This window comes from Anomaloglossus baeobatrachus, chromosome 4, assembly GCF_048569485.1.
Source record: "Anomaloglossus baeobatrachus isolate aAnoBae1 chromosome 4, aAnoBae1.hap1, whole genome shotgun sequence".
Lineage (NCBI taxonomy): Eukaryota > Metazoa > Chordata > Amphibia > Anura > Aromobatidae > Anomaloglossus > Anomaloglossus baeobatrachus.
In genome coordinates, this window is record NC_134356.1 from 2,257,341 (window position 1) to 2,279,899 (window position 22,559).

Consider the following 22,559-nt stretch of genomic DNA (forward strand, 5'->3'; position numbering starts at 1 on the left):
ATAGTAATATGGCCGCTCTTCTCCTCAGTGTGATATAGTAATATATATAGTAATATGGCCGCTCTTCTCCTCAGTGTGATATAGTAATATATATATAGTAATATGGCCGCTCTTCTCCTCAGTGTGATATAGTAATATATATATATAGTAATATGGCCGCTCTTCTCCTCAGTGTGATATAGTAATATATATAGTAATATGGCCGCTCTTCTCCTCAGTGTGATATAGTAATATATATAGTAATATGGCCGCTCTTCTCCTCAGTGTGATATAGTAATATATATATAGTAATATGGCCGCTCTTCTCCTCAGTGTGATATAGTAATATATATATAGTAATATGGCCGCTCTTCTCCTCAGTGTGATATAGTAATATATATATAGTAATATGGCCGCTCTTCTCCTCAGTGTGATATAGTAATATATATATATATAGTAATATGGCCGCTCTTCTCCTCAGTGTGATATAGTAATATATATATAGTAATATGGCCACTCTTCTCCTCAGTGTGATATAGTAATATATATATAGTAATATGGCCGCTCTTCTCCTCAGTGTGATATAGTAATATATATATAGTATTATGGCCGCCTGACCCTCTCCACAGTCTACTCTATATGATAACCCAGTGTCTCCCATGTTCCTTGGTGCCTCTCGGTTCGGCTTCTCTCCGGTGCTGCACCTCAGCTTTGCGTCCAGTAGCCCTCAGGTCTCCAATACTCTATTAACCCTTTGTGATAGTAAATATGCAGAAATTGAACAAGGAAGATCACTTACTGATGTAAAAACTCACAGCTTTGGAGGTATCGCTCTCTCGAGCTGGACAGGCCCCGGACGAGCTGAAGCTTTTTATCGTGAGCTTGTACTTTCCGGGTTCCTTCAGATCTGTTATATACTCATGAGTGTTCTCGTCGACTGTGGAAACTTCTGTCATGTTTTCTAGATTAGGGAGAGTAGAAATAGAAAATTGTATGAGACAACAGAGGGGACATTAGTGACGATATGATTGTAACCCTGGTGTCCTGATGGCTGAGCAGCTCCTAAACAGTCCTGGTCCTAGCGGAAGTCTGCTGCTCTGTAGCCTGTAGGGAAAGATATATGCATGATCGCTCTCCAAGTGGCCAATCTAATGTCCTCTACAGGCAGCTACTCTAGAACTCAATGGCCAACCCATTAACCATTTTGCAGCCAGGATTTTGGCAACATTTTGCACCAGCCAGGACCTGTTTCATACATAACTGTCACAATGCGGACTTGGGGAGAATCCGGCGTGAACCAAAACACAGAACAACAGGGTTAACAGCATGACAGACAAGAGGTACATTGGGGACCCTTTAACGATGGGCCTTAGCGCTAGTGAGAGGGGAGATGGACACCTCCTCCACTAAACCCTGCAATCCTAGCCAGTCCCTATACAGGTTCCTCACCTGTCAGCGAGCAGGAACCTGAAGCCCTGAGATGACCCTACAGTAGTCCCTGACTAGGGAGTGGGCAGGTGAAGGACGCTAGCCCCACCGCTGCACTGAAATAACACACCAGGAAAGGAAGACAGATGGGGGAACACACCAACAGATTGCTGCAGTCAGCACCAAGACTGTAGCCACCACAGCAACTTCAGCAGAGGGTTTCAACAGCTCCTTCCAGCTCCAAGATCAGCACCCCAATGGCACTGAGAATAGCCAGCACCCTGTGCTGGAATCAGATAGAATATAAAGGGACTGGGTGTGGTCCCAAACTATAAACACCTGGGTAAGATAATGCAATGCTTACTGTCAAATAACACAGATAGTAACACTCTTACTGATGAAGCAAAGGAAACTACAGTTATATCTCACCAGGAAAAGTGAGACTCCGGTTCAGAACCTGTCACTTAACTCATGTAGCAGAGACACAACAGTGACAACAATGTAGCGCTCTTGAGCCATTCAGAGCACTACAAGGAACTGCATCCTCTTGGGGATGCAGGACCTACCCCCTGGGACCTGGAGTACCAGTGCCGATACCAGCAAAACACAATCAAAATCCTAGTTCTTCACTCCACATCGGGAATACAGGGTTAATCAAGTAAGGGGAAGGTCGCCTAGAGGGTGGAACCAGCCCAGGGATTAGCAGCCTGGTGGGAGGGGACAGGGAGTAAGAAGAAGTGTGGCCCCAGATAGGTGTGCGGATTTGCTCGAGCTCCGTCCGTGTGACGGTGACCCGGGGGGCACAGGAGAGAGGTTGCCAGGGCGGGTACGGACAAGTACCGCTGGGACCGGAGCACGTAAGGGGCACAAGGCCCTAGGTCATGTGCCAGTTTTATACAACCTGATAATTACCTGCACGGTGAAGACACCTTCATGGACTTCATTGAACCAAATAATCCGGGGGCATCAGCAGTAAACTAGGATCGGGGTTCGGACACTTACCTCTTCACAGGGTCTGCACTGCCCGCCGTACGGAGAAGGAGACTGTTACCCCGAAGAGGGACAGTCGGGCCCCGAACGCTCCATGCTACGGGGACCTAACCAACAGAGAGTGCCGGGGACAGAGTGTAGCACCTCTGAGACCCTCAGGGCACTACAAGGAACTGCATCCTCTTGGGTCCTGGGACCTGGGTCACTACACTGGCACTGGTCCTCTAAGGGACCTGAACCAGCAATCCCTGTGTCCACAGTGAGTAGAGACTGTTAAAGACAACCTGGTGTGGTCTCCATTATTGTTGCACTACATATCCCAGGCCCAGCCCTACCTGCGGAGGGCCTACCATCACAGCTGCCACTACCACCATCCCTGGGAGTACCCACATTGAGCAGCGGCGGTTCCCCATTCTTAACCGCAATTGTCAGGTGGCGTCACGAACAATAACTTTCATCCCCTGTAAATACTCCCTTTTTATTAAGCATCTCCAGGGCACGGGACCAGGCAACGGCCACCAGAGTGACATCCCCGACTGCAATTGCCCGGGACCGAGTACCCCCTTCCCTGGGCGACACAAGAGCAACCTGGGTGACTACATTGGCACTAAAACTCCATGGGACCTGAACCAGTCATCCACAGGTCGGAGTAAGTAGAGACTGTTCATTACAACCTTGTGTGGTCTCCGTTATTGCCATTTACATCTACCAGGCACCACCCTACCTGAGGAAGGTCCAACATCATTGCTGCAACCACCACCAGCCCTGGGAGTACCAACATTCAGTAGCAGCAGTTCTACACCCTTAACCACAACCCGCAGGTGGTGTCACGAATATGACGACATGGACTCTCATGGGTTAAAGTTTCTTAAAATTCAGCCAGACAGGATGATAGATTGTTTATAGACGGGGGATAAGTCCCTCATTGTTTCTACAAGACTCTTGTTGACTCATGTAATTGTGTTGGCCACTGAAAGCCAGACGTATTGTTTCTCCAGACTCTTTCAGTAACCATTGTAACGTAGTTGTGTATTGCTAATGTGATTACCTTAGTAGCCATTGTCTAGTCGGTGACTCCCAGACTACATGTATACCCTCAGTCTTTCTGTAGACATCATTTGGATGAACATTGTCCATGCAGCTTGAGATTCATCCAATGGGAGAGGCGCTCTTGTCCAACCAATCGATGAGGATGCAGTGTATCTAAGTGGAAGGCTGTGGCTATAAAAGGGACTTCTTTAAGCCACCAGGTTGTTAATGGATGCTGATGGATCCAGTCTAAGCTCTCAGGAGCTGACTAGAGGATCATGATATCTTATGGCTTCAATCTAGGGACTCCGGTTCTGGTTGGAGACCATATCCACAGCCTAGGGATTTCGACTCCGGCTGCCAGGATTGTAACATCATACCAGGACTACCTCAGGAGGACACTCAGGTTGGGACAGTTCAGTCACCTGGTACAGACTTTGCAGACCTCACACAGCTTCCTAAATCTGGCGCTATTCCTATCTCGGTGGGTGCCCGCCGAAAGCGGGGTGCTGCTGAATTGGAGTAAGCGGCCCTTGGAAGCTCTGAGGCAAGGACATTCTAAATCCCTGGTGACCCAGCGGAAGAGTGAGACTCTGTTGCCTGTTACATTTGTGTGTTTTGCTGGTTATGTGTTATGTGCCGTTAATATTTTGGGGATCCAATAAAGTCTAATTATTGTGGTTCCCTCACCCTGTGTTGTCTGAGTAGTGTTACGCCCACGGTTAAGGAGGCCGGCGTTCAGTTGGGATGAGCTCTGAGCCACGCTGTCTTTCTAAAGGCGGCGGGTTTTAGTGGACGAGAGCACCCACTGAGCCCCATGTCTCCACAATTGGTGGCAGCGGTGGGATACTACTCAGCCTGGTTTACCCAGGGGAGCTGCAGTGGACTGGTGTTTTCGGACACTGTCCAGGGCTCAACAACCAGGGAGGCACATAAGCATACCCAGCAGGCCATAGGGGAGGCATTCAGGTTTCGGACGCTGCCATGTCCAACCCCACCAGCTCAGCCATGGGACAAGGACAAGAGAGGAGTTACGACCGCTGCAGTAAATGGATGCTACAGGATCTGTGCCAGAGGCGAAAGATTATCTACTGGAACGCTGAGACTCGGTCAGACTTGATCCAGAAATTAGTCCGTTGGGATGCCCAGAATGATGCAGAGGACGATGAGGATCCCGCCGATATTGACCCAGAGGATTTAAACTATGTGCCACATCATGGATCTAGTGACAATCGGGAATCAACTTTGTCCAAAATGGCCCAAGCCACAGCGTTGTTGGATGCATTGGGGCCTAGATCCTCAAGAGAAGAGAGGGCTTATGTTCTGGAATATGTTTATGGGATTCCAGCTGCAGTACTGCTAACACCAGCCGGTCGAGAAGGATGGTCCCGCTACCCAGCAGAAGCTGCGCCAAAGCAAAGGACTACAAACAGGGCCCGTGACTCGCCCAATCTATGGCGCTGTCATACATGTGGGCGCCATGGACATATAGATAAAGATTGTCTCCAAAACCGAGGCCGCATACTTGGAGCCCATCTACCAGCTCAGCCGGTCAAGAGCCAGGGACTACGAGACACTGGTTCCTCCATTACCCTGGTAAGCCCAGTTATTGTTTCCCCAGAAGACCCTGTACCAGATTCCCAATTATCCATCTCCCTGGCTGAGGGCCAGCGCTCAGACATTCCTCTGGCATGTGTGCAGTTGGACCTAAGGACCGACCTGGGAGAGGTCGAGGTGGAGCTTGTGGATAACCTCCCCACACCTGGTATTTTGGGGACCAACCAGGAAGTGATCGATGTGGGGATTGTGAACAGCCTCCCCATACCAGTCATTGTGGAGACTGACCAGAGCAAGGCTGATGTGGAGCTTATGAACAGCATCCCCACCCCTGGTATTTTGGGAACTAACCAGGAAGCGATCGATGTGGGACTTGTGAACAGTCTCCCTATACCTGCCATTGTGGAGACTGACCAGAGCAAGGCTGATGTGGAGCTTATGGACACCGTCCCCACACCAGTTACTTTGGGGTCTGACCAGGAAGAGGTCCATATGGAGTTTATGGATAGCCTCCCCACACCTGTTGTTTCGGGGACTAGCCAGGAGGAAGTTGAAGTGGGGTTCATAGATGGCCCCACCAAGCCTGTTGTTTCGGATACCACTCAAAGGGAAGTGAAAGTGGGGCTTGTGAATTACCTGCTCACACCAGTCATTTTGGAGAATGACCTAGGACAAGGACTATCCAGTCAGTTTGAAGCAGCCATCACCCACCTCCAAGCCAAGCAGGACCCTGATGTGGATCTTTCTAACATCTTTTCCAGGGATGGTTTGCATTCCCAGTCTCCATCATCCACTTCTGAGCCAAGAACCGTGAGTAAGCCTAACTACACTGTGGCTATTGACTGGGGGAGGATTGATAGTGGGAGATTTGTGCAGGCCCAACTCATGGACCCCACCTTAGTGCTTGTCCACAATATGGCTGCTCAACTTGGGGCTTGGGGAAGGTAATCAGGGGGAGGTGTATAGATGCGAGCCTCTGTTGCTGACCTCACCATTAAAAAGGACAATGCCGTCAAGAGGAGAAGGATGATCGGAAGCCTATCATGTCTGGCTAATATTAAGAAGGGGGAGGAATGTGACGACATGGACTCTCATGGGTTAAAGTTTCTTAAAATTCAGCCAGACAGGATGATAGATTGTTTATAGATGGGGGATAAGTCCCTCATTGTTTCTACAAGACTCTTGTTGACTCATGTAATTGTGTTGGCCACTGAAAGCCAGACGTATTGTTTCTCCAGACTCTTTCAGTAACCATTGTAACGTAGTTGTGTATTGCTAATGTGATTACCTTAGTAGCCATTGTCTAGTCGGTGACTCCCAGACTACATGTATACCCTCAGTCTTTCTGTAGACATCATTTGGATGAACATTGTCCATGCAGCTTGAGATTCATCCAATGGGAGAGGCGCTCTTGTCCAACCAATCGATGAGGACGCAGTGTATCTAAGTGGAAGGCTGTGGCTATAAAAGGGACTTCTTTAAGCCACCAGGTTGTTAATGGATACTGATGGATCCAGTCTAAGCTCTCAGGAGCTGACTAGAGGATCAAGATATCTTATGGCTTCAATCTAGGGACTCCGGTTCCGGTTGGAGACCATATCCACAGCCTAGGGATTTCGACTCCGGCTGCCAGGATTGTAACATCATACCAGGACTACCTAAGGAGGACACTCAGGTTGGGACAGTTCAGTCACCTGGTACAGACTTTGCAGACCTCACACAGCTTCCTAAATCTGGCGCTATTCCTATCTCGGTGGGTGCCCGCCGAAAGCGGGGTGCTGCTGGATTGGAGTAAGCGGCCCTTGGAAGTTCTGAGGCAAGGACATTCTAAATCCCTGGTGAGCCAGCGGAAGGGTGAAACTCTGTTGCCTGTTACATTTGTGTGTTTTGCTGGTTATGTGTTATGTGCCGTTAATATTTTGGGGATCCAATAAAGTCTAATTATTGTGGTTCCCTCACCCTGTGTTGTCTGAGTAGTGTCATGCCCACGGTTAAGGAGGCCGGCGTTCAGTTGGGATGAGCCCCGAGCCACGCTGTCTTTCTAAAGGTGGCGGGTTTTAGTGGACGAGAGTACCCACTGAGCCCCGTGTCTCCACAACGTACACTAACTTTTATCCCTAATTTAAATAAACCCCCCTTTTAAAAGAGAAGCCCCAGGGCACGGGATCAGGCAACGGCCACCAGAGTGACACTCCCCATTTGCAACTGCCCGGGACCGAGTACCCCCATCACAACAAACACAATTGAACATTTATCTCATTTTTTGGCAACATATCATTTATTATTTTTAAATGACATTGTGATCTAAACAGAAAATTAGAGAAAGCATATGTCAAGCACACAAGAGTCTGGGTCGTATGGAGTCAATTCATGTCACAAACGCAAATCTTCAGACGCTCCCCAGGACTAACCAGTGAGCGGAGTCCAGCTTAATGTCAGGGTTCCCGTTTGTCCATCCACATCTGACCATAGGCAGTCAATGGGAACCATCAGTAAAGGCCCAGTCACACTAAACAACTTACCAGCGATCCCAACAACGATACAACCTGATAGGGATTGCTGGTAAGTTGCTAGGAGGTCGCTGGTGAGATGTCACACTAAGCGACTGTGACAGGGGTGTACAACAGAGCAAAGGATGGACGAGGCCGAGGGACGATCCAACAGGTTTATTCACAAGAACACTGGAACAGCACACGATAAGTCCATGTAAAACAGATTCGGGGGCCCTTCCCGACAATCCTCGGACCGGATAACAAAGCAATCGTCCTTACAGTAGTTAAAAGAGTTCCACACAATCCCACGGGCCGCCACACAGGCCTAGCTCCGTCCGTGTCCACAGCCACCCAGGCTGGGGGCTCCTTCTCTTTCCAAGTTTCAGCTCACTCTGAAGTTACAAGAAGTTACAAAAAGGGAAATGCATTGTCTGTGCTCCTTGACCAGCCCACCATGTTCAGGGGGTAGGGGTCACACATCCTATCATCAATGGTTTGGTCCATCACAGGGCTCTGATATGTCTGCCAGCCACAGTAGATGAAGGGATCCCCTGCTGTGCAGAACAATGACTATTCCTTCACTGGCCAATGCAATTACAGACTAGATACACAACTCTGGATAGAAGACGACAGGCTATTTACATAATCACATTAGATGCCAAGACTGCAATTGTATGAGAGAGACACATTAATAATAATTAATAATTTTATTCATTTATATAGCGCTATTCATTCCACAGCACTTTACATACATTGGCATTGAGACCAGTAGCTCCCCCAAGGAAATACATGAATTACAACTAATACAACCAGGGAAAAGTTACATGACATATTATCACAGCATATACAGTGAGAGGGTAAATTACATCTTCACAGCGACGCTCCAGCGTTCCCACCAGCAACCTGACCTGGCAGGGATCGCTGGAGCGTCGCTACACGTGGAAGATTGCTGCGCTTGGTAACTAAGGTAAATATCGGGTAACCAACCCCATATTTACCTTGGTTACCAGCGCACACCGCTTAGCGCTGGCTCCCTGCACACCTAGCCACAGTACACATCGGGTTAATTACCCGATGTGTACTCTGCTACGTGTTCAGGCAGCATGGAGTCGGCTTCTGCGGACGCTGGTAACCATGGTAAACATCGGGTAACCAAGAAGCCTTTCCCTTGGTTACCCGATATTTACCTTCGTTACCAGCGTCTGCCGCTCTCACACTGCCAGTGCCGGCTCCCTGTTCCCTGCAATCCTAGCTACAGTACACATCGGGTTAATTACCCGATGTGTACTCCAGTTACGTGTGCAGAGAGCAGGAGCCAGCACTGACAGCTGAGAGCGGCGGACGCTGGTAACGAAGGTAAATATCGGGTAACCAAGGGAAGGGCTTCTTGGTTACCCGATGTTTACCGTGGTTACCAGCGTCCGCAGAAGCCGGCTCCCTGCTCACTGCACATTCAGTTGTTGCTCTGTCGCTGTCACACACAGCGATGTGTGCTTCACAGCGGGAGAGCAACAACTAAAAAATGGTCCAGGAAATTCAGCAACAACCAACGACCTCACAGCAGGGTCCAGGTTGTTGCTGGATGTCACACACAGCAACATCACTAGCAAGTTGTGCCTCAGCAGCCATGTTGCTAGCGATGTTGCTTAGTGTGACGGTACCTTAAAGCCTCTTGAGAGTGTTCATCTGTGGGGGCTTCTCATCCATGGAGGAGGTCACTCACAATGTGTGGGGGCATCTCATACATGGAGGGAGTCACTCACAATGTGTGGGGGCTTCTCATCCATCGAAAGGGTCACTCACAATATGTGAGGGCATCTCATCCATGGAGGGAGTGTTACGAATCGACGCCGCCATAGCCGCAAGCAGCCTGCTGTGGTTCCAGTTGCGCCCAGGCGCCGGCTGCCGTTTTTGGCCGTGCCTCGGGTCATCCAGCTGGCTGCTTCCTCCTCCACGTCTAAGTGTGGACAGGCGGTTATTGCGTATGCGCATGCCGATTTACCCCAGCCAGAGTCTAAGGGGTACTTTGCATGCTGCGACATCGCTAGCCGATGCTAGCGATGCCGAGCGCGATAGTACCCACCCCCATCGCACATGCGATATCTTGTGATAGCTGCCATAGCAAACATTATCTCTACGGCAGCTTCACACGCACTTACCTGCCCTGCGACATCGCTTTGGCCGGCGATCCGCCTCCTTCCTAAGGGGGCGGGTCGTGCGGCGTCACAGCGACGTCACACGGCAGGCGGGCAATAGAAGTGGAGGGGTGGAGATGAGCGGGACGTAAACATCCCGCCCATCTCCTTCCTTCCGCATTGCTGTTGGGACGCAGGTAAGGAGATGTTCCTGGCTCCTGCGGCTTCACACACAGCGATGTGTGCTGCCGCAGGAATGAGGAACAACATCGTACCTGCGGACTCACCGACATTATGGAAATGAACGCCGTGATGCAGATCAGCGATTTTTGACTGTTTCACGCTCGTTCATCTTCTCTCCTAGGCTTTACACGTTGCAACATTGTTATCGGCGCCGGATGTGCGTCACTTTCGATTTGACCCCGATGATATCGCAGGTGCGATGTCGCAACGTGCAAAGTGCCCCTAAGTCCAGTGTTTCGCCTAGTGAGCATGCTCAGCCTGATTAAGTAATTTTTGAGGCTTAAGCGGGCTTTACAAGCTACAATAAATCTAACGATGTGTCGGCGGAGTCACGTCGTAAGTGACACACATCCGGCATTGTTAGTGTTGTAGCGTGTGAAACCTATGTGCGATTGCGATTGTACGAAAACACGTTGATCGCATACACGTCGTTCAAATTCTAAAAATTGAACGTCCGGTTGTTCGTCGTCCCCGAGGCAGCACACATCACTCCGTGTGACACCCCGGGAACGATGAACACATCTTACCTGCGTCCCGCCTGCAATGCGGAAGGAAGGAGGTGGGCGGGAAGTTTACGTCCCGCTCATCTCTGCCCCTCCGCTTCTATTGGCCGGCCGCTGTGTGACGTCGCTGTGACGCGGAACGTCCCTCCCCCTTCAGGAAGTGGATGTTCGCCGCCCACAGCGAGGTCGTATGGAAGGTGTGACGGGATTTAATCGTTTGTGCGACACGGGCAACAAATTGAACATGCCGCACATACGATGGGGGCGTGTGCGATCGCATACGAGATCGCATGTGTAATTGTAACGTGTAAAGCAGGCTTAAGTCCTCAGTTCGGGCTTCTGAGCATACTCCCACACTTAGTGTGAAAAGCCTCTTTGCACAGGTACTTGGACTTCGTACCATGTCTAAGTCCTGTGTTGTGCCTACTGAGCATGCTCAGGCTGATAGTCTGATTTCTGAGACAGTTGTTCAGGCTACTGAGCATGCTGAGGCACTTAGTGCATCAGAGGCTAGGTCGGGGGAGGACTGTGACGACATGGACACCGAATGCCTAGCATTAGTAAGTCATACGTTTTTCTGCAATCTTCTGTCTTTCAAGACTCAATTGCTTTAGTTCTTCCAGGTATCCCAGTCTGTATTCTAGGAGAACTCGTACATTTTCAACACACTCCTTTGTTCCAACAATGACACAGGGAACCATACCGACTTACCACAGAGTATCCTGGCTTCATTATAAATATCAAGCCTTACTCTCGTTACACCGGACGTGTCAACCATCTCCTGCATGACTCTTCCATTTCTGCCAATCAGCTTCTTGACAAGTTCTCTGGGCACCTGTGTGACTCCTTCTGCAAACTCCAACAGCCTTCTAGCTGTCTTCACTGCTTCTGCAGTTTTCCCATAGATTCGGAATGTTCCACTGTGTCCTACTTCAACAGCTGTAATACCTGGAACCTTCCTGGCTTGCTGAATGTTACTTCTCAGCGCTCTTATTGCAAGCCCAATTAATGGTTTCTTCACAACCACCACTTCCTGAAACGCTGCGGTGAGCTGCTTCATATGCTCCAATCGTCTGGTGTCTTCTTCCATCTTTATAGAGATGAGCCACTTTGAGCGAAGACACTGTAGGTGCATGCCACTCAGGATAGCCACCCGCTTCTTTGTGACATCACTTACAGAGCACACCACCAACCGACTAGACTCTGGGGCAAAGTACACTTTATAAGCTCCTACGGCCGTCTTGAAGTTTTCATGTACCGCCTCACTGGCACAGGCTTTTCTCAAGTCTGCAGGGACTTCTACCATGCACGTAAAGACTGGCCGAATTTCTTTATCTGTAAGGCCGTCGGACCGTTCCTTGGGTCTTCCACATCCATCCTCTTTTCTTATCACAGGCTCCACCTTTGGAGTTGCATTCTCCTCAGGTTTTTCCATAGCCTCAGAGCCTTTGAATTGTTCCTCATCTTTGACCTCAAGATTCTCAATCTTCTGAACCAAGTCCATCTTTATGGCCTCCAGCTTGGTCTTACCAGTAAGTTCAGTTAAGCTCTCAGCTGCTGATGAGACTTCTGGGCTAGATTTGCCTACTTTAAGGGTTCTCTCAACTTCTGCAGCTTTATCCATCTCTTGGGACTCTTCAGCATCTTCCTCAATTTCCTCTTGATTCTCTGCAACTTCAGAGGCTTTCTTGCACTCCGTACCTTCAACTTCAGATTCTCTAGAGTCTAAATTACAGCAATAATACCTAAAATATAACTTTTAATAATTCCTCTAAAAATAGGGAAGGATCACCTTGCCTATGCATAAAATTCAATAGGTTGCAAGATCCTCCATAACAACTTGGGGGACTGGCATACCCTGTAAACACGCAATGACACCTACAATTATTTGGTGCTGGCAAAATAAACAAATTTAACCGATATGGTCAAGATTATTCATACGAACGCTCACTTAGATCCCATTCACAAATCTATAATGACCATAACACCCACAGGTGTGTGACTAATATGCTTCACATTCGGTTAAACAAATCAGCATTAACCAGGGATTTAAATAGCCAAGTTGTTAACCTGGTTGTGTCTGATAGGGAACAATCTCACCCAATTGCTGGTGTCTTGTCTCCCAAATACGATCAGTTAGTCCTCATATTCGGCGTTTCCACAACAGACCCTCACCACACAGGTCCTGGACCCCTTATGAACGGACTAACTGTCCTCTCCCAGAATCTCCTTCTCCCGACGCGTTTCCTATACATCATTCATCAGGGGAGTCAATGAGGAGACAACCTCTACTGGGTTAATCAGACGGTGACAGCACAATTCTTGTTAGCTGACAGCTAACTTGTCCAGGACCTGTGTGGTGAGGGTCTGTTGTGGAAACGCCGAATATGAGGACTAACTGATCGTATTTGGGAGACAAGACACCAGCAATTGGGTGAGATTGTTCCCTATCAGACACAACCAGGTTAACAACTTGGCTATTTAAATCCCTGGTTAATGCTGATTTGTTTAACCGAATGTGAAGCATATTAGTCACACACCTGTGGGTGTTATGGTCATTATAGTGAATAACGCCACTGCTAATTTGTGAATGGGATCTAAGTGAGCGTTCGTATGAATAATCTTGACCATATCGGTTAAATTTGTTTATTTTGCCAGCACCAAATAATTGTAGGTGTCATTGCGTGTTTACAGGGTATGCCAGTCCCCCAAGTTGTTATGGAGGATCTTGCAACCTATTGAATTTTATGCATAGGCAAGGTGATCCTTCCCTATTTTTAGAGGAATTATTAAAAGTTATATTTTAGGTATTATTGCTGTAATTCAGATTCTTCAAAATATTTACCATACCAGTGGCTGTATTATTATTCTCTGGAGTCTACAACAGCTTTTGTGCCGTTTGCACTATTATTCACCCCAGCACTGGGTGGATCACTGGTCTGCTCACCATGACCTTTGTGAATTTTTCCTCCACCAACAGCCTCCAGGATTTCTTCTCCTATAGTGTGTTCCAGGATTTCTTCTCCTATAGTGTGTTCCAGGATTTCTTCTCCTATAGTGTGTTCCAGGATTTCTTCTCCTATAGTGTGTTCCAGGATTTCTTCTCCTATAGTGTGTTCCAGGATTTCTTCTCCTATAGTGTGTTCCAGGATTTCATCTCCTATAACACTCTCACTTGACAGATCATCAGCTTCATACTTGGAAATTATAGGGGACACCACTACTACTTCCTTTGTTGGCTCCTTTTCTGTGATTTCACCTTTCTGATTTCTGTCGTTACAGTGTGTCAGTTCAGTTTCTGACTCTCTCTTTTTCAGGATTTCACTGTCTGAATCTACATTAGCGGTTGCTCCTGGCAACGTGCCTTCCTCAACCTTCTCTGCCCACTCAGACGATATACATTGCACTACCCCTCGGCGCTTATTACGTCTTCGGCGTCGAGAGGAGATTTTATCTTTCTCAACTGTCTGTACCTCACTGTACTCGCTCGTCAGCTTACTAGAGTCAGTGTCTTTACTAGAGTCATCGTCACTCCCCCTGGTGTCCTGGACTGACAAGCCCCCACTTAACCAAGTGTTGAACCCCCTGTCTGGAGCTCTCCCGTTTTTTAACGGTCACACTTTCCTTTGTTACTGTAAACGTCATATCCCTAAGGGGGGCACGTCCATCTCTTTCTTTGGTCACCCCTAACTTAGTACTGTCACCTCTAGTAGGCACGGTCTTCCCCTTATTACATAATATCATACTACTAGGAACACTTTCAGCCTCCCGCTGTGATAGGGCTTCCTTTGAGCCTTTCCGGCTTTTACACAAGCAGCTGGCCATTTCCACCATCAACCACAAGTCCTCAAAAAAATTAAAGTTCCGGCCTATTATAATGGGATGCGGTAAGTCAGGCACTACCCCAACATTAACGGATCCAAACACCCCATCCGTCTCAACGACCACTCGGGACCGTGGATACTCTCCAATGTTCCCATGTCTGCAGCTGGCTTCCATCCTTCCAAGAATCGAGTAGGTATCGAGCGTGGCCCTCACCAGGGACATCAAGCTCACCGAGTCTACCAGCCCAGTCACACATTTGCCATCAACTTCCACAGAACACAGACGTGACTTCTCGTCAGCCGGGCAGTCTGTACCGCAGACCGGACACACATAGCATGAACACCATTGTCCTTGGCTACTGTCCATTGGTGCCACTGCAACTTCAGATTTGGGATTCTCCACCCCCTTTTGGGCAACAAAGTCTAGAGGGGGTACATTCCCTAGCTTCCCAAGGGAAAACTCATGTCCCAAACCACACAGTACCTCGGTGCCCCAGGTGTCCTTCTGGGCACCCTGTGTGTGCACAGGCCCCACAAGGGACTGTACCCACTTGTCCAGCACCACCAAGTCCAGACGCTCTGCCAGCGACTCCTGTCGCCGCTGCAGCTCATTCTGCTTTACCTCCTGGCGGCCAGTCTCCTGCAGTCGCTGCTCACCAACCCGCACCAGGTACTTTAACAGTATCTCATCCACACAAGCTGCTCCAGTCATGGTTACTCAGCTCCCACGGACCATCGTGGACCCGCCGATCCACCGCAAGCCACTTGAGTGCGCCGTCAACTTTCGTGGACCCGCCGATCCACTGCAAACAGCTTCGAAAATTGTTTTCGTGGACCCGCCGATCCACAGACAACACTTCCTTGCAGTGTGTAGGCAGCAGAAAAAAAAAATCCTTCGTGGACCCGGCTGATCCAAAGAAACAACACCTCTGCAGTTGCTAGATGTGCTGCCTGGATTGCTGCCCGCATTCTCCACCATATGTAAGGTTGCACCCCGCAACCTGGGGGGGTTCCACTCACTTGCAGCGGTGCAGGGTAGCTTAGGCATACACAGGCAACACAGTCTTTCTCAAAAATGCAGCAGTTTATTAGTAACCAACATAAACTGCACTTCCAAAACACAATGAAGCCTCTCCTGGCTTAAAGGAAAAGGTAAACTAAACACCTTCACATACCGTGGGCTTCAAGTCCATTTAAATGTCCATAGTGAAGGTATGGCTGTCTCCCCAGGAGACACGGATTTCTGGTCAGTCTTTGTAGCGGACCGCCCGCTCAGGTTTGGACACTACAAGTGTCAGAGTGGAGCTCCCTCAGCCTCCACACACTCAGTTCCAGAAGGTTGAAGGCAACCCACGCTTCCTTAGGCAGGTTCCTTCCAGAGGCTCCAACCTCTCTGAGAATAGCAGCCTCTTTACCTGCCTAAGGCTGCTCCTCATGCAGGGCTGCTCCACACACTGCTTCACACTCACTGACAGCCTGCTAAATCAGACTGGACACACCCACAGGTGGAGGTGTGTGATTCTCCAGACCTGCACAGCACACTGGCATTATTAAAGGGAACCTGACCCTTATATGCAGAAAGAAGCCTTTGTGGAACTACAAGTCCCATAGCAACCTCTTCAGTTTAATATCGCAGGTACCTTCTCCACTGTGACATATAGCGACCATTTACCACATTGGTGGTCGCTACCTCACAATATATATACATATATATATATATATATATATATATATATATATATATATATACATAGATCAGGACTATGTGTGAAGCGGTTACAGAGATTTGCTGGTTGCAGAATTTATTCCTTTGCATCTTGAAAACTAAAAGCATGTGAACTCCGAGCTAATAATTATAGGTGACTAGTATATGGCCGATCTATTACTTATGAGTATTTGTATACACTGGTATATGAGATACAGTTAGTGTTATTTGTATTTGGGGAATTTTTTAAGAAATACTTTCATAACGCACATTCATAATTAATAATTAAAGAAACAATACTTTGTTGAAGGTATATATAAATGTGTGTATACCTTGTTATGTGAAATGTATGGTTTGTGACAATCTGAGGATGTGTGGCAGATCAGTGTATGGCCGCTGCTCATGTGAGACCGTCAAATCCGAGACCCCAAAAACATTTAATAATAAAATTAATTTTCTTTATTAAATGACAAACACACACATAAATAGCATAAAAACAAATGGAGAATGAAGGATGATGCAATAAACCCCAGGGCAGATGAGGAGATAATCCGCAGGCTGATCAGAGGTTGTAAGTATGGCATAAGTACAATTATACGCGGTGAGGCATGGAATAGTTACTCTAGCAATTGTACAGTAAAACTGTATTGCAAATATTGGGTCGCTCTCCTTATGCTATATATTTATATGCTTGCCCATGCACTTTAAGAATTTTTTATTATTTATTTTAGAATTTATTGCTCATGTTTAAGTACATTTTGAAGCATTTCCATAGTGATAATTTGTGATGAATTGAGCTTTAGGAGACTGACCCAATATTTGCAATAGTTTTACTGTACAATTGCTAGAGTAACTATTCCATGCCTCACCGCGTATAATTGTACTTGTGGCGCCCTGGACAAGCCAGGTCGTCACAGGTACTACACCAACACACCCCACACCCCGGCTAGGCACACCTAAGTCAAACACAAATCCTTGTTGCCTTCCTCCAGGGGCTGATGTCCACACCAGGGGGTGGGCCAGGAGGTTGGTCCCGCCCACCGAGGAGTTCACAGTCCTGGAGGTGGGAAAAGTAGTAAGTTTAGGAGTAGTGGAGTTTGGGAGAGGAGTGGTAAAGGAGCAGCCTGACGGTGTCCGGGTGTGTGGCCCGGGCACAGACAGCAAGGTTTGCAGACGGTGGTGACTGTCTGCAGGAGAGGCTGATTGAAGTTAACCGTAAGGACCGGGAACGGGCGGTGTCCCGCCGGTACCGGATCGGGGAGTGAAGAGAAGCCAGCACCATTCGGCAGGGCCTATGGACCCCGACCAGGCTAGGAGTCGCCGTAAAACCGGTCAAATCCGTTAGCGAAGGGAACCTCCGGGGTTTCCCAGCAGCCAAGACCCGATTGAAGGCAACAGCTGACACCGTAGAGGGAAACACAGTCACCGCCAAGGCTACAGTTCCCATGGCCAGAGCCTGCGGGCAAAAGGGGCTCCCTCAGCATCCATCCAAGCTGGGGAGCGGGTTACAGGTGGGAAGCCATTGGAACTGTAAACACAACACAGGTGCAGGGAAAGGCAGTCACCATCAACCTACCGGGAGGAGAACTACCGCAGCCGCCTGTGGGACCCGTCCATCCAGCCATTTGATTGACCAGAGACTCTGTGTGGATTACTGGCTGAGTGAGTACCACCGTTCCGTGCGGCACAGCGCTGCCCCCGCGACCCTTCACCTCACCAGGCCCCGTAACCCGCCTGTCATCCCTACCCCCCTCACCGGGCCCCGGGACAACCAATCCCCCTACCCACGGAGGGGAGAACCAACATCCAAGCTGCTCCCTGTCATCGCTCCCGGGATACCCGTCCAGAGCAGCGGTGGTGTCACAACCTCACCACAACCATGGGTGGCGTGACAATATCCCCCCTGAACCACACACCAATTTCCCCTTTCACTCACGGGCGAGGAACGCCGCTCGAGACCCTGGGATCCGGCCCACCGCTTGGGCCACCACCGAGCAGTAGCAGTAGCAGCAGCAGCAGCCGGACCCGAGCAGTGGGTGAGCGCAGCGTCCCCTCCTCCGCCCGCGACAACTTGGCATCACGAACAGGATCTTACCGCTCTGCCGTCTGGTAGAGGTGCGCCTTGTGACCGCCGGAGGTGTCCGGCTGAAAATTTGGAGAAGCCGCCATTTTGGGCGCGAAAAGTCCCCGCTCGAGCGTCTTCCCGAGTAGTGGAGGCGCGAAAGCTGAAACCCCGCCCCGATAGAGGAGGAGCTGGAAAAAGACTAAGGGGGACGGATGGCGTCTGGCTGCATGTAGCCCGCGGCTGTGAAAGCAGGGACGCCGGGACTCTGTGATCTTGTGGTTCCTGGAAGGCACCATGGCCGAGATGCACAGTTTGACCAACAACCCCATGGTCCCCGCGCCAGGCACCGCGGCGTGGGTGAAAGACCGGACTGTCCCGCTGAGTAACCGTCTGCAGGCCCGCATGCAGCTCCTCCTGGAGGAGTGGGAGGCTAACATGGCGGACGTGGTAGCTGCTATGCGAAGACGCGAGGTGGAGAAAGATCTGGAGGAGTGGGTAAGAGACCCATGCCCCTGTATTCCCGAGGGATCGGCCTGTACCCGCTCACCCTGTCGCCTCCCCCGCTACCCGCGTTAGTCGCTGTCGCCCCGCCACTAGGCCCGCTACCCGCCCAACCGGTAGCGGTACCCTGCCTGTCCGCCCGAGCGGACCGATCGGCTGCAGACGCTCGGGGCCGCCCTGAACCGCTCCTGTGGGAGCCGCCGAGACCGCGGCCCCTTAACGAAGACGTATCAGAGGCCCCGGCAAGGATTGCACCAGGCGCTGAGCTTGAGCCCGGGACTTTAGCGTGGATGAAGGCCAGAGTAGTTGAATTCAACCACCGCCAGCAGAACCAGATATACCTCATGATGGAGCAGTGAACCAATGAGGTAGAAATGTTGGTTGCGACTGCCCCGATGAATGGGATGGGAGCAGATGTGATGGAGCCGACGGGTGACCCACGCCCCTATGTCCTACCAGGACCGGCCACTGTGGCTGGGGGGCCCGGCCCAGTCTCGGCCCTCGTATCGTCCCTGCCATTACCTATGGGACGCCTCGGCATTGACCAACCTGACCTGCTGCCCCGTGCTACCACAGGAGAGCCTGACGTGCTGCATGCCGGAAACCTGAAGACTGCGGCAGATGGCGGTCACCCGCCAGGTACCGGGATAGTTGATGATGACCCCGGCCCCGGCACCGGGCCCATCTCTGAGTTCGAGGAGGCGAGTGAGCGCCTCCGCTATGAAGGGGAGCCGGTGGTTCTATAGTCCGTGCACCGGTGGAAATGGATACCGGGCGCCCCTCTCCCAGCAGGCCTGCCACTGCATGTTCGAAATGTTGGCGGCAGAGGAGGAGGACACCTCAGGGGAAGAGTCAGAGTGATGGCAGTGGAGCCCCGCTGCAAGTTGTCCCCGTTGGGACCACCTGTACCCAGTTTGAAAGTTTTGAATGATAAGTAAAGATGATCAACCAAAGAAGTTCACCTGATTGTACCGTGATTGAACCGGCCGTTGCCGGCAACTTAATCCCCAAAGGGACTGTTTGCAAACCGTTGTGTAAGGAACTGCTTACGGACAAGCCCGAGAACTTGCAGGGCAACCACAAACTTAGTGGAATGTAAATAAAAATGTGTTTTGGCTTGACACCGTTGCCGCCTCCGGAGAGGCTGATTTGAGAGGATGGGCCTGGAGGAAAGGGATGGCCCAGGCCCGCCACTACAGTAACCGGTGGCAATCCTCCGGGGGTTCAGGAGTCCCCTTGGACGCGGGTCCCCTGAAAGAGACAGAACCCGCTCGGGCAACTTGGTGCTGGACTGGGGTCAAGGGGTGCTGCCCGCTTCTTAGTGGCAGCATCAGGGCCAGGTTGTTTGGGTGGGAGAAGATTGGAAGCCGTACTGTAGAAACTGTTTATGATGTTTTTACATGTTTTACCGTTTTTACTCTTTTTCAGTTGTGAAAATAAAACCGGTGATGGACGGGCAGCCCGCGGACGGTCTGCATTTTACTAAGGGGGAATGTGGCGCCCTGGACAAGCCAAGTCGTCACAGGTACTACACCAACACACCCCACACCCCGGCTAGGCACACCTAACTCAAACACAAATCCTTGTTGCCTTCCTCCAGGGGCTGATGTCCACACCAGGGGGTGGGCCAGGCAGTTGGTCCCACCCACCGAGGAGTTCACAGTCCTGGAGGCGGGAAAAGTAGTCAGTTTAGGAGTAGTGGAGTTTGGGAGAGGAGTGGTAAAGGAGCAGCCTGACGGTGTCCGGGTGTGTGGCCCGGGCACAGACAGCAAGGTTTGCAGACGGTGGTGACCGTCTGCAGGAGAGGCTGATTGAAGTGAACCGTAAGGACCGGGGACGGGCGGTGGCCCGCCGGTACCGGATCGGGCAGTGAAGAGAAGCCAGCACCATTCGGCAGGGCCTACGGACCCCGACCAGGCTAGGAGTCGCAGTAAAACCAGTCAAATCCGTTAGCGAAGGGAACCTTCGGGGTTTCCCAGCAGCCAAGACCTGATTGAAGGCAACAGCTCACAGCGTAGAGGGAAACACAGTCACCGCCAAGGCTACAGTTCCCAGGGCCAGAGCCTGCGGGCAAAAGGGGCTCCCTCAGCATCCATCCAAGCTGGGGAGCGGGTTACCGGTGGGAAGCCATTGGAACCGTAAACACAACACAGGTGCAGGGAAAGGCAGTCACCATCAACCTACTGGGAGGAGAACTACCGCAGCCGCCTGTGGGACCCGTCTATCCAGCCGTTTGTTTGACCAGAGACTCTGTGTGGATTACTGGCTGAGTGAGTACCACCGTGCCGTGCGGCACAGCGCTGCCCCCGCGACCCTGCACCTCACCAGGCCCCGTAACCCGCCTGTCATCCCTACCCCCCTCACCGGGCCCCGGGACAACCAATCCCCCTACCCACGGAGGGGAGAACCAACATCCAAGCTGCTCCCTGTCATCGCTCCCGGGATCCCCGTCCAGAGCAGCGGTGGTGCCACAACCTCACCACAACCGTGGGTGGCATCACGGACAATATCCCCCCAAACCGCACACCAATTTCACCTTTCACTCACGGGCGAGGAACGCCGCTCGAGACCCCGGGATCCGGCCCACCGCTCAGGCCACCACCGAGCAGTAGCAGCAGCAGCAGTAGCCGGACCCGAGCAGTGGGTGAGCGCAGTGTCCCCTCCTCCGCCCGCGACATACTTATGCCATACTTACAACCTCTAATCAGCCTGCGGATAATCTCCTCATCTGCCCTGGGGTTTATTGCATCATCCTTCATTCTCCATTTGTTTTTATGCTATTTATGTGTGTGTTTGTCATTTAATAAAGAAAATTAATTTTATTATTAAATGATTTTGGGGTCTCTGTTTCGGATTTGTCTTTGCAGTGACTCCTAAGTAATTTACAGTTGTATTGGAGAAATTATTGTGAGACAGTGACTGAGCGTGGATTGTATTGCGTTTTTACTTTTTATTGAAAATGTATGGGCAAAGCTGAAAAGGCCGGAGCGAGAGGTGACCTCCAAACATGGCTCAGCTACACCAGATCTGTCCGGAGGAATCAGCCCAAATTCCACCAACTATTGTGAGAAGCCTCTGGAAGGATCCAAAACGTTTCCCCCAAGTCACACAGTGTAAGGGCAATGCCACCAAATACTAATCACATGGAGGAAACTTCACTGTGCAGAAAGGAATAAATATGCCTGAAAACATTCTCTTTCTCATTATTCTGGAGAGCAGAGGGAAAAACCTGCAGATGTGTCTGTATAGAGAGCGGAGGGAAAAACCTGCAGATGTGTCTGTATAGAGAGCGGAGGGATAAACCTGCAGATGTGTCTGTATAGAGAGCGGAGAGAAAAACCTGCAGATATGTCTGTATAGAGAGGAAGGGAAAAACCTGCAGATGTGTCTTTACACTGTGTGCAGAATTATTAGGCAAATGAGTATTTTGATCACATGATGCTTTTTATACATGTTGTCCTACTCCAAGCTATATAGGCTTGAGAGCCAACTGCCAATTAAGTAAATCAGGTGATGTGCATCTCTGTAATGAGGAGGGGTGCGGTGTAATGACATCAACACCCTATATAATGTGTGCTTAATTATTAGGCAACTTCCTTTCCTTTGACAAAATGGGTCAGAAGAGAGATTTGACGGACTCTGAAAAGACCAAAATTGTGAGATGTCTTGCAGAGGAATGCAGCAGTCTTGAAATTGCCAAACTTTCGAAGCGTGATCACCGAACAATCAAGCGTTTCATGTCAAATAGCCAACAGGGTCGCAAGAAGCGTGCTGGGCAAAAAAGGCGCAAAATAACTGCCCATGAATTGAGGAGAATCAGGCGTGCAGCTGCCAAGATGTCATTTGCCACCAGTTTGGTCATATTTCAGAGCTTCAACATTACTGGAGTATCAAAAAGCACAAGGTGTGCCATACTCAGGGACATGGCCAAGGTAAGGAAGGCCGAAAACCACCGCCTCTGACCAAGAAACATAAGATAAAACCTCAAGACTGGGCCAAGAAATATCTTAAGGCCCTGTGCGCACTGGAAAACGGAATTTTCTTAAGAAAATTCCGCAGGGTCTGAAAGATTACCGCACCCACGGTAAAAAAAACGAAAACCACATGA

General features: G+C 50.1%; 1 protein-coding gene across 2 annotated transcripts in view; it reads right to left on the reverse strand.

Moving 5' to 3' along the window:
• PTPRO (protein tyrosine phosphatase receptor type O) overlaps positions 1–22,559 on the reverse strand; it is a 468,010-nt gene that overhangs the window by 312,769 nt on the left and 132,682 nt on the right. For both annotated transcript variants that reach the window (XM_075343481.1, XM_075343482.1), the window contains exon 6: positions 779–940. In XM_075343481.1, coding sequence (XP_075199596.1) covers positions 779–940 — 162 coding nt within the window. The remainder of the gene's footprint in view (positions 1–778; positions 941–22,559) is intronic.